This window comes from Erpetoichthys calabaricus, chromosome 1 (genome assembly GCF_900747795.2).
Source record: "Erpetoichthys calabaricus chromosome 1, fErpCal1.3, whole genome shotgun sequence".
NCBI classification, from domain to species: Eukaryota; Metazoa; Chordata; class Cladistia; order Polypteriformes; family Polypteridae; genus Erpetoichthys; species Erpetoichthys calabaricus.
The window spans coordinates 314,521,250-314,533,847 of NC_041394.2; the positions used below are offsets into that span (position 1 = coordinate 314,521,250).

A 12,598-nucleotide genomic window follows, 5' to 3' on the forward strand; every position below is an offset into this window, starting at 1 on the left:
TCCTCTTCTGGATCATCCAAATGCTCTCTAACAAACTTCAGATGGGCCTGCACATGTACTGGCTTAAGCAGGGGGACACGTCTGGCACTGCAGGATTTGAGTCCCTGGCGGCGTAGTGTGTTACTGATGGTAGCCTTTGTTACTTTGGTCTCGGCTCTCTGCAGGTCATTCACTAGGTCCCCCCGTGTGGTTCTGGGATTTTTGCTCACCGTTCTTGTAATCATTATGACCCCACGGGGTGAGATCTTGCGTGGAGCCCCAGATCGAGGGAGATTATCAGTGGTCTTGTATGTCTTCCATTTTCTAATAATTGCTCCCACAGTTGATTTCTTCATACCAAGCTGCTTACCTATTGCAAATTCAGTCTTCCCAGTGTGGTGCAGGTCTATAATTTTATTTCTGGTGTCCTTTGACAGCTCTTTGGTCTTGGCCATAGTGGAGTTTGGAGTGTGACTGTTTGAGGTTGTGGACAGGTGTCTTTTATATTGATAACAAGTTCAAACAGGTGCCATTAATACAGGTAACGAGTGGAGGACAGAGGAGCCTCTTACAGAAGAAGTTACAGGTCTGTGAGAGCCAGAAATCTTGCTTGTTTGTAGATGACCAAATACTTATTTTCCACCATAATTTGCAAATAAATTCTTTAAAAATCAGACAGTGTGATTTTCTGGATTTTTTTTTCTCATTTTGTCTCTCATAGTTGAAGTATACCTATGATGAAAATGACAGGCCTCTCTCATCTTTTTAAGTGGGAGAACTTGCACAATTGGTGGCTGACTAAATACTTCTTTGCCCCACTGTATATTCAGCCAAATAAAATGCTTTTGAGGATCTTCAGGTAAAAAAGCTACTAACTAAAACCCCTTGATAAATAAAATATGTTTTCAAAAACAAATGTGTTTTGGTCAAAATAACCTTTAAGCAGTCATCATTTTGGCAATGAGTTTAATTCTAGATTCCACCCCTGGATGCCTGTCCTTCATAGGGTTGCTTGTTTACAATTTTCTGCCTTCTGAACCAGGACAAATTTACCTTTAGTCTTCAATACACAAAGCAATGGCACCTGAACTTTCTGCCCCTTCAAAATCTTGAGTTTGCCTTCAGCTATGTTCTTCTCACTCTATGTGACAGTCAGTGGGCTCTTAACGGATTAGTGTGTCCTCTATAAGCCTTTTTTTGTCATTTTATCTATTTAAAATTTCCATTATTAGGTTATAGTGTTGGTTGTATATGCCATCTGTTGGAGTAAAATATGCAATTCCAAAGCACTTATTTTCTTTCATTATTTAAAACACGCGTACAGATCTCTGCCTCCTCACCCACTCCGTCTACCACTGTTGCTGCAGAAGTTGTAGTAGGAAGGGAGAAAAGAAGAAAAAAACTATTTTGGCAGCTGTTTAAAAAAACGCAACAATTCAGTGAAAGCGAGTCTCTTTGAAAAAGAGATCAAGAGGTATTTGATGATACCTGAGGTAGACAGTGATGTAGAAGTGCATTTTCCTAAATTGGGAAAACTTGTAAAAGGTACCTGTGCATCCCTGCCTCAAGCAGCCCTCCTAAGAGGGCTTTCAGCACTGGAGGAAATGTTGTAGATAGATAGATAGATAGATAGATAGATAGATAGATAGATAGATAGATAGATAGATAGATAGATAGATAGATAGATAGATAGATAGATAGATAGATAGATAGATAGATAGATAGATAGATAGATAGATAGATAGATAGATAGATAGATAGATAGATAGATAGATAGATAGATAGATAGATAGATACTTTATTAATCCCAAGGGGAAATTCACATACTCCAGCAGCAGCATACTGATGCAAAAAACAATATTAAATTCAAGAGTAATAAAAATGCAGGTAAAAATAGACAATAACTTTGAATAATGTTAACGTTTACCCCCCCGGGTGGAATTGAAGAGTCGCATAGTTTGGGGGAGGAACGATCTCCTCAGTCTGTCAGTAGAGCAGGACAGTGATAGCAGTCTGTCACTGAAGCTGCTCCTCTGTCTGGAGATGACACTGTTTAGTGGATGCAGTGGATTCTCCATAATTGATAGGAGCCTGCTGAGCGCCCGTCGCTCTGCCACGGATGTCAAACTGTCCCGCTCCATGCCTACAATAGAGCCTGCTTTCCTCACCAGTTTGTCCAGGCGTGAGGCGTCCTTCTTCTTAATGCTGCCTCCCCAGCACACCACCGTGTAGAAGAGGGCGCTCGCCACAACCGTCTGATAGAACATCTGCAGCATCTTACTGTAGATGTTGAAGGACGCCAGTCTTCTAAGAAAGTATAGCCGGCTCTGTCCTCTCTTGCACAGAGAATCAGTATTGGCAGTCCAGTCCAATTTACTATCCAGCTGTTCTCCCAGGTATTTATAGGTCTGTATCCTCTGTACACAGTCACCTCTGATGATCACGGGGTCCAGGAGGGGCCTGGGTCTCCTAAAATCCACCAGCAGCTCCTTGGTTTTGCTGGTGTTCAGGTGTAGGTGGTTTGAGTCACACCATTTAACAAAGTCCTTGATGAGGTTCCTATACTCCTCCTCCTGCCCACTCCTGATGCAGCCCACGATAGCAGTGTATCATGTAACCGTGCTGTTCTGAAGCCAGATGCTGTGCAAAGACTGGTGTTTCTGTCATGCAACTTGAAGTTTCCTCAGTAGTTTACATTTTTTTTTCTGATGTCTTTGTGCAATTTTGGACCAAACTTGAAATTAGTAATTTGTTTCAAAATGTTGTAGGTTTGGGGGGTTTTTTTGTATCTTTGTGCAGTATATGACTGAACTTGTTTACAAATACTAGTTTTTTTTCCTGTGCAGTATTTGACAGAATTTTGGATTTTTACACTATAGTACAATATGTTTGATTTTTTGTTCTTGCTTAGATGATGCAAAATTCACCTTATAGCAAAGCAGTTTGTGTTTCTCCAGACTGTAGTGTTCATGCCCTGTAGTTAAATTATGATTAGTGTTTTTATTCCCTTTGGATCTTATTTACCGTAAGGCTAAGTGTCTGTTTAAAATGCTGGCCTTATAATTGTTTTGTTGGTCTTAGTGCAATTTTTTGTGTAAATCCTGTAGGCCATTTTGAGATAGTTGCTCATACTTGCACGTTTGATCCCAGTAATACTTTGACTGGTGATTTTAATGTTTTTGTGTTATTTTACTTCAGCTTTAAGTAGATAAATAAGACCTGTTTTCCTTAATGGTTTCCATTAATCTCATTAGTAAACTACAATTAATATCTGAATAAGACTTTTACAGGTGCTTTTTTTTAAAGGATGCAAAATAATATCTAATTATCGTTATCGTAAGTCCCAGAAAATATCTAGATATAATTTTTGGCCAGTATCACACATCGCTATAAATATTTGCAATTTATGTAGATGGACAGAAAAGTATATAAATGAACATAAATATAAGGGAAATATAAAAACCTGTCTCATTCTAATAGAAAATTTGCAACTTCTTTGTGGATTTTAGTGATACAACAGAAAGCTGCAAAGGTTGAGTCGTTATCACCTTATGCTTTTCTAGTGCTAATAAACAACTTTATAATATTAAAAAGAGGAGGAATTGTCTTGACCTGATATTCAATAATAACCAAGACAGCATTATAAAGTTATAACTGGCACAGAAGTTAATGACTTGCCAGTGACTCCATGGAAAGTTTGGATTGTATTAAATAATTTGAAATTTATGAAGGGTGATGAGCTGTAAAGATAACAGGATGACAAATAAATTGCTTAGGACCAAGTGACTCTGGAACCATTAAAGAAGCCTTTACATTATATTATGAATGTTTTAATGGAACCCCAAGTGATTTAAGATGGGTAATGTTACACTCTCGCACATAAAAAGGTGATTGTGAGGAGTTGACCTAGATTAATAGTGCCAGCTTAACATTTGTCATGTTTAAATAAATGCAGGTTATTGTTAAAGAGAGTTTACACAGTGGAGACCCAGTTATTATAATATACTGGAGTTTTAGGAGGAAGCAATTATAAGCCATTTTTATATAAACATTATAAATTATTGAAGAGATTTATTATCTACTTTGATTTTTCAAGAAATGCAGGTTAGGTGCATTGGCAATTCTAAATTGGCCCTAGTGTGCGCTTGGTGTGTGGGTGTGTTTGTGTGTGTCCTGCGGTGGGTTGGCACCCTGCCCGGGATTGGTTCCTGCCTTGTGCCCTATGTTGGCTGGGATTGGCTCCGGCAGACCCTCGTGACCCTGTAGTGAGGATATAGCGGGTTGGATAATGGATGGATGGATGGATGGATGGAAGTTACTGTATAAGTAATGTGGTTAAATACAGAAAACAATATGTTATAGCGTAAGGAATTTTTTTTTTCTGAATTAGGGCGAGTGTGTTCTTGCAATCAACTGTCATCCTGTACAGGAGTTGTTCATGCCTTATGCCTGATGCTTGCTGAGATAGGCTACAGCTTCCCCACAACTCTGGTCAGGATAAGTGGGTTAGAAAATGGATGGATGTATATGAAAATGTAAACATTCTGCAAGGATCATTGCTGTTGTGGCTGCATTGTTTAAATGAGTAAATACCAGAGATAGAAATGATGCAAATATGACTCTCTAAATTCGTTTTCACTTCTTAAATTATAAAAATAAAACAATACCTGCTTCAACAACATATTTTGACAGTCTCTTCTTTGGTTTTCACTTCCCCCTTTATAAAGAACATTTCCTTGTTCCTGCCATGAATACAATGATAGAAACGGATAGTATATATATTCAATTGCATTTTTAAATTTTAGAAATCTGCTTATTATTTCTGCCAATATGTTTGAGAGTTTTAAAAATCTATTTTAGGTCTTAGCAAGTCTTTTTCATCTCAAAGTTATAAATGTATAGCCTGTTTGAAGAAAGCATGTCTTTGCTAGTTGGAAATGCAAACACAGTTTTCACTATGCAGTTTTTAGTGTATGTATGTTTTTTATAGTGCTGTGATCAATTGTACATTTTTACAACAACAACATTTATTTATATAGCACATTTTCATACAAAAAGTAGCTCAAAGTGCTTTACATAATGAAGAGAAGAAAAATCAAAGACAAAATAAGAAATTAAAATAAGACAGCATTAGTTAACATAGAAAGGAGTAAGGTCCGATGGCCAGGGTGGACAGAAAAAACAAAAAAAAACTCCAGAAGGCTGGAGAAAAAAATAAAATCTGTAGGGGTTCCAGGCCACGAGACCGCCCAGTCCTCTCTGGGCAGAGGGGATTAAGAGATTTTAGAGAATTTTAGAGATTAAGCAAAACCTTGCTTACATTTCCATATTTGAAATATTATTAGATATACTTTTATATATGCATGAATTTAAAGTTTTTCCTATGCTAACTAATTAAATATTAATGTCTTTTCCTGAAGTTATTAGCAGATTTGATCAGTTTTACCCCAATCCTAGGCAGCCTATTATTAAGTTGAAGTTGCATTGTCCTTCTTGACAGCTGCCCTGAATTTCCCCTGACACCACTTAGTTTTTGCCTTTTTTTTTTTCTTTATTCTTAGTGCAGCTCTTCTTCACTGACACCAACTTCTCCCCAACAAAGACCACCACCAGACTTAATTACTGGAATTTTTTGTTTTTTTTTTTTTTTTTTTGGAAATCCATCATAAGAATAATGGTGTTTTACAGTGATTGGCTAACAAATTGACATAGCTGTGGGCAGTTTTGCAACTATTGGGCTGTGCTGCTAAAATATAACCTTCATCCCCATCCTCAACTATAGCCACAAGGTCAAGCAACCAGAATGAGAATCCTGTGCAATAAAATAAAGGATGACCAACAAGGTTAATAAAAAAAAATACTGCTTCCTTCGCTCTAGATCACCCACTAAGAATGTTGGGACATGCGCTGCGAGTATACTTGTAGGCACATTCCACAGAAAGCACACCAGGCACTGTCTACAATGAGAATACACAGAGGCACACTTTGCATACCCCAGAGGGTCTAAATCTGAGTGCTTTAAGAGCACCTAAGAAGCATGTGAAGATGGATAAGATAACCTTGCCTGGCCCGGCCAACATGTCTTATTGATGCTGTGACTTTCATCAGGGCAAGTAAGTGGACAGTAAAGTGAAAAGAAGAGTTTGTGCATAACTAGCAACAAAACAAAAAAAGTAAATTAAACATGCATTGTAATTAATTTACTTTCATGGCATTAACTCTCAACTGTAGGAAAAGCTGTACCTACCTTCCCAAACAACAGACTTAAGTTTTTTGAATTGTGCGACAATCACTGAGAAAATCTTCTTAGAGATTGTGTGTTTTTTTTGTTTTTTTTTTTAATTCAAAAGAGAACACATTAGTAACCTGCTAGACGGTGATTACTTTGCACTTGCCATGCTGCTCTCACTAGTTATAAGAGCATAGCCAAGTCACTTCAAGATCCAAGCAGGCTTCTCTGAGATCAGAGATTAGATTTATGCTTGTAGTGTCTTGCCATGGAGGAATGTACTTTTAGCATCTCCAATAGGTGATTGATAGGATCTGCTTCAAAAGATTACAAAAAGGGTACATTTTTCATTTACTGTAATAACAAATGTTTATTTCATGTTTCCCTTTGATTGCTCTTTTTATACTTATAGTGCTCACATTATAAGTAATATTAAATTCTACATTGGTTAAGAGGTATTCTTAGGTAGGTGTGGGTGAAGGTTACCTTTAGTTGTGTAACTCTGAATATACTTAGAAGTTAGTAATGGTCATCTAGCAGTAATAATAACCAATCACCATTTGGAGTATTTTCACATTATGTGTATATTATATTTAGTATGTAGAAATCTCTGAAAATGACAACATGAAATTAAAAAGTGATATGCAATTTGTAAAAACACACTTGTTGATTCTCTGCAGGGATGTACAGTCTTACTATGTGTTTGTTACATCTTGGTTAATGAAAATGGAGTCTATATTATCTGCTGAACAGAAATCAGAGAAGTTTGCTGATCACCTGAGCAATAGATGCAGTATTTTCATTCAGGTAAGCTGAAGCTCATAGCATCACTTGAAAAAAATATATACATTTATGTTTAAAACAAAAGTCAACATGAGAGTTCATGGAGTGTTCTATAAGGATGTGACTACCAAAATTTGATGTTTTGAAATACAGTTTTTTCTCTGCCAGTTTATATACAGTATTTATATATACTGTGTATAAAAGATGTTTTCCCAAATGGATTCTAATCATGAGGCCTAGACAAATCTAGTCACGCCGAAAAAGTTCATTTTAATTGTTAAAGGGTAACTGTAAAAATGCTTGCATTTAATAGATGAAATTGTCATCTTAATTGCAATCTATGGTATACAGTAATCCCTCCTCCATCGCGGGGGTTGCGTTCCAGAGCCACCCGCGAAATAAGAAAATCCGCGAAGTAGAAACCATATGTTTATATGGTTATTTTTATATTGTCATGCTTGGGTCACAGATTTGCGCAGAAACACAGGAGGTTGTAGAGAGACAGGAATGTTATTCAAACACTGCAAACAAACATTTGTCTCTTTTTCAAAAGTTTAAACTGTGCTCCATGACAAGACAGAGATGACAGTTCAGTCTCACAATTAAAAGAATGCAAACATATCTTCCTCTTCAAAGGAGCAAACAAATCAATAGGGCTGTTTGGTTTTTAAGTATGCGAAGCACCGCGGCACAAAGCTGTTGAAGGAGGCAGCTCACACCCCCTCCGTCAGGAGCATAGAGAGAGAGAGAGAGAGAGACAGATAAAAAATCAATACGTGCCCTTCGTGGTTTTAAGTATGCGAAGCACCGTGCAGCATGTCACTTCACGAAGCAGCTGCACAGAAGGTAGTCAACGTGAAGATAATCTTTCAGCATTTTTAGACGAGTGTCCGTATCGTCTAGGTGTGCGAACAGCACCCCTGCTCAATCCCCCTACGTCAGGATCAGAAAAAGTCAGCGCGAGAGAGAGAGAGAGAGAAAAGTAAGCTGGGTAGCTTCTCAGCCATCTGCCAATAGCGTCCCTTGTATGAAATCAACTGGGCAAACCAACTGAGGAAGCATGTACCAGAAATTAAAAGATCCATTGTCCGCAGAAATCCGCGAACCAGCAAAAAATCCGCGATATATATTTAAATATGCTTACATATAAAATCCGCGATAGAGTGAAGCCGCGAAAGGCGAAGCGCGATATAGCGAGGGATCACTGTATGCCGAAGAAAACAAATAGTAGGATGTCCAAGTGCAGGTCAGCAGGATTGTGGTTCGACGCCTGTAATTTTTTTTTTCTTATGTTTCAAATGGGAAAATATGATCAGCCCTCACTTTTGTGCATTGAATAATTAATAAGTTCCCCCATTTAATGGACTGTAGAATGTGTGAAACCATGGGCTGCATGGCTGTTTGGGAGATGCACAGAGACTGCTGTAGGACTGACTCCCTACTATACATCACTGGACATTTCTGATCAGCATTCAGTCATTTTAATTTAAACTTTCTATGTTTGACAACTCTATACTTTAAGTACCCTATATATGAACCTTCAGGTTATGAACTTTCAAAGATGTGAACATGCATGTCCTATAAATTGATTTAAATAAGTGAAAAGTAAAAATTGTACCGTAAGTTCAAATTTCAAGGCAGCACGTATGTTAGGTTGCTTACATTCTCAGTCACATGTGTTCTTCTTTTACAAGTAGTTTTTCTTTTGGCTATATCTGTTTACGTTGAGTTAACATGCTTGATTTCAAGCCCAAGATGTCCAGAATTAAGCTTAAAAGCAGCAGTGATGTACAGCTGTGAAGCACCAGGAAATAGTGATAGAAGTAAAAGTGAAAATAATTGAGATGATGGTTGACGTCACTCATTTGTATAACATGAACCATTCAACCATCTAAAGAACACGGGCAAGATAATAGAACATGGATTATGGAATATATTTTTGTTACGTATGCCAGCTCGCAAGCTGTAATCGAGTCCATTGAGATCAGCTAACTGAAAACATGGAAGAAAAAAAAGAACTTGGTTGTTGGCTTTTAAAATGCATTTGAAATCAATACAAAAATACTGCACATAAATAATATGTGGGTCACAGTCTTGCACAGTAGAGAAGAAGGCGAGTCTAGATTTCTTAAAACAATAAAACTGATTTTTTTTTTTTTTATTCAAAGTTATCCAAACAAGAGCTGTCTCTTCAGCACTCTCAGAAACCCCAGCATGCACAAATTAAGAGTAGACCGACTTCATGCACAAGTGAGAAAACTGCAAGTGACCACATAGCCAAGTCAGTGGCTGGTTTTAAATTTTCCCCGCATCAACTAGCAGGCAGCAAACATGTAATGTGGCGAGCCTCTGAAGTTGCAGTTTCACTGGCGGCGGACAAGCAATCCCTGCCTGCATTAACAGAGTTTCTCAGCACAGAGCAGTAGGAGGGTTCTCAGATTCTCAAAATTCTCACAGTAAAAATATTAACTTTTAAAAGCTATCTGTACTGTATGTACAGTGCAAATAACATTTTCAATAAGAGTTGATGAGAGAGGTATGCTAGGTCTGCATACGTAATATTGTTTGTTAGTAGTAACAGAGTCTATTGTACTTAAATCAGATGGAAAACAATGGGAATAAAAAATAACTTTCAGTTGTTTATTGTTAAAATGCATTAGAAATCTAGAACAAAAAATACAAATACATACTAACTTTTAAAGGCACTTTCTTATGTACAAATAGCTGTTCATGTACATGTTTTCAATAGTAGTTGGAGGTTGGGGGTTAGGGCGAGGGTTGCATTGTGTTCGTTGGGTGCCTAAGCTAACTTTGCTGGACTTTTGAACAAATTGGACTTGCGAACACGCTCTTCAAATGGAATTTGTTCCTATGTATGAAACTTACTGTATTGGCATAATAGCTTAAAGACAGCATTGTTTCATTATGTTACTGTCTTGATTAAGTTTCAACCAACAAGATACAGTAAATGTTACTAATTAGTATTATTCAAACTAGACATGTTCTCTTTCTCTCTACTATATTCTTAGGTATATTTTCTACATTTTTTTGAAAAAGAGTCCAGCTGTAGACACCTACAGGTCCATGCACATTTTTTTGTTTTTTTATTTTTTTCCCCTCTATGTCCTCCATTCTTTCTTATAGTACATGCACAAGTCACAGACAGTATTTAATGCAAAGCCAAGTGTTGATTGCTATTGTGAACTCAGTAACCAAATGCAGGTAGTCAATGGTGTTGGCGAAGATCCAGTTACCTGTAACTGTAATTAAATATGATGCTTAAATGTTTTCCTAGTTTAAGTGCAAGTGAGCCTGCAATTAAAATGGTCAGGAGGGGGCTTTGGAGGAGTATCACTACTGGTTGTGATAAAAGCAGGACATTCCTTCCTTCATGTTTGGGGATATACATTTCCTATTAATTAATTCACAGTTCACTACTTTTGCTGGAAAGAAGCAGAAAAAAGTTGCCAATGTTTTGTTTCTGGTACTCCAAAAAGCAGCAAAGACAAACTCTTGAGTGCATAATAATGCTCAAGTTAAATGGACATACCCCTCAACATTTAGATTGAAGATATGTGGTTGTTTGTTGTGATAGTAATTTATTAAAATTCTGTAAAAAGCTAAATATCCCCCAGGAACTAATATTGATTTGATCAATTGTGTGTGGAGTGGAACAGTACCAATATCTATTTATGCATCTACTGGTTTTCTACTTTTTGCTGCACATAAAAAAAATCTTTTCATGTAAATTGTGTATTTATTCCTTTAGTTGAATAGATGCAATCATCTATGTGTTTTATGTTTTAGGGTATTCTATATGCTTATGGTATCAGCACCATCATTAAAACAACAATGAATCTCCACATGTCACTACAGAAACCTATGACCAAGACATCAGTTAAGGCATTATGCAGGCTTATTGAACTGCTGAAGGTATTCTTTTATGGCATTTTTTTTCAGCCACACTTGCTTTTCAACAAAGCTGGTGCTGTAATTTTTATCATTAGAGTGTTATTGGTTTGTTGTGTATTAGTATGTTATTGCCTTTTTTAATGTGCTTTGCAGGTCTTCAAAAGTTTGTTCTTTAAACAGTTGATGACAAGTAAATATGACATATTTAGAAATGACTTTGTCTTTTTAAAAACGTTTTGTTCCTTCTGCTGAAGTGGTCTTTAGAGTTTTACGTTTGCATGATGCAAGATAATAAATTAATTATTGTTGCTCAAATTTAGCTTATGTATCTAGCAATTGCAAACTTCACAAAGGTATGTTCTTTAAATGTACAGTATATTGTATAATGTATATATTTAAAATATTTATTTTATTTATAATAATTTAATTTATTTTGTTAGTATTTAAATAAATAAGTAAACCTTTTTCTTATTTCTATCTATGTAATTCAGTGTTTCCCAACCTTGGGGTTGTGACCTCATATGTCAACTAATAACAATTGATTTCAGGCAAACCAAAGCACTAAATCAAAGTACAGGTCTGGTCTAAATGTGACTGATGAGGTGAGATGTAGTCTCTCGACAATACCTCTTGACTCTGACAAGCTGCTGCCTGACATGTAGGCACAACCATCTCATTAGACATGGTGATTTCACATGATCATTCTTGACAACATATTATGCTTTGGTTTACTCTTGAGTAAAATAATATATAGCAAGACCTTCACTTATCTGCCCTCCTATAATCCAGTTTCTTTGCTAATCCAACATTAGTGTTTCATCAGTACTAAATTAACTTTATAATTGATACCAGCGTTCAGACCTTAGTACCAGTACCAAATCAGTCCCGAAGCAATTGGGTACCTCATGAAGTCTTGGATGTATCACAGCAACAAAGGGGATGGAGTCCTCTTGTGAACTCCAAATTGCTCTGTACTTTGCACCACATCTCTTTTCATGGTCACTTCCCAGGAATGCACTGCCATGCACCACATTGAACCAATAAGAGGATTGGAGGGACCCCCGTGAAGTCACAAGTACATCAAAGCAATAACGGGGGAGGGGCGTTGGGACAAGTGGCCTGTGTACTCCCGATTGCATTGTAGTTTGCACTACCCCATCACTTTTCGTAGCCACCACGCTGGCACATCATGCCATTGCACCACACAAAAGCAATAAGAGGTTGGGGGTAGTGGGTCCCATGTGAAGTCATGGTTACTTCAGAGCAGGATGGGAGATGAGCATGTTGAGGCAAAAAGGGGTGAGTGTTGTGTGAGCTTGAGTGAGTCAGAGAAAACCCAACATTTACTTCTGGTACCAAAAGTGATGGTACTGTGCAGTTTTCAATTTTGGGTTTTTCATACCTTTCCAGCACAGGTACATTTACTTCGCTGTATCTTTTAATGTTTGTGTTTCCTTTATTATCCATCTTGTACTGATTTACATGATATTTTGAAGGGTGACGAGGTATTTAGCTACTGTTTAGAGCTGATACTTCTTTAATATGGCATTTTCACTAATCTGGCACTCCTCAGGGACCAGTGATGATGGATTAGTGAAGGTGTACCTGTACTAAAATATTCTCTAATTTATACTGTAGCTCACCCTTAAGCAATGTATTGTTAGGAAGGGAATGCCAATATTTTAAACAACTGGG

The 12,598-nt window shown here is 37.1% G+C and overlaps 1 protein-coding gene across 1 annotated transcript in view; it reads left to right on the plus strand.

Moving 5' to 3' along the window:
• Nucleotides 1-12,598, plus strand: part of washc4 (WASH complex subunit 4) — a 122,184-nt gene that overhangs the window by 56,721 nt on the left and 52,865 nt on the right. Inside the window, exons 14-15 of the mRNA XM_028817659.2 lie at nt 6,889-7,015; nt 10,799-10,924. Coding sequence (XP_028673492.1) covers nt 6,889-7,015; nt 10,799-10,924 — 253 coding nt within the window. The remainder of the gene's footprint in view (nt 1-6,888; nt 7,016-10,798; nt 10,925-12,598) is intronic.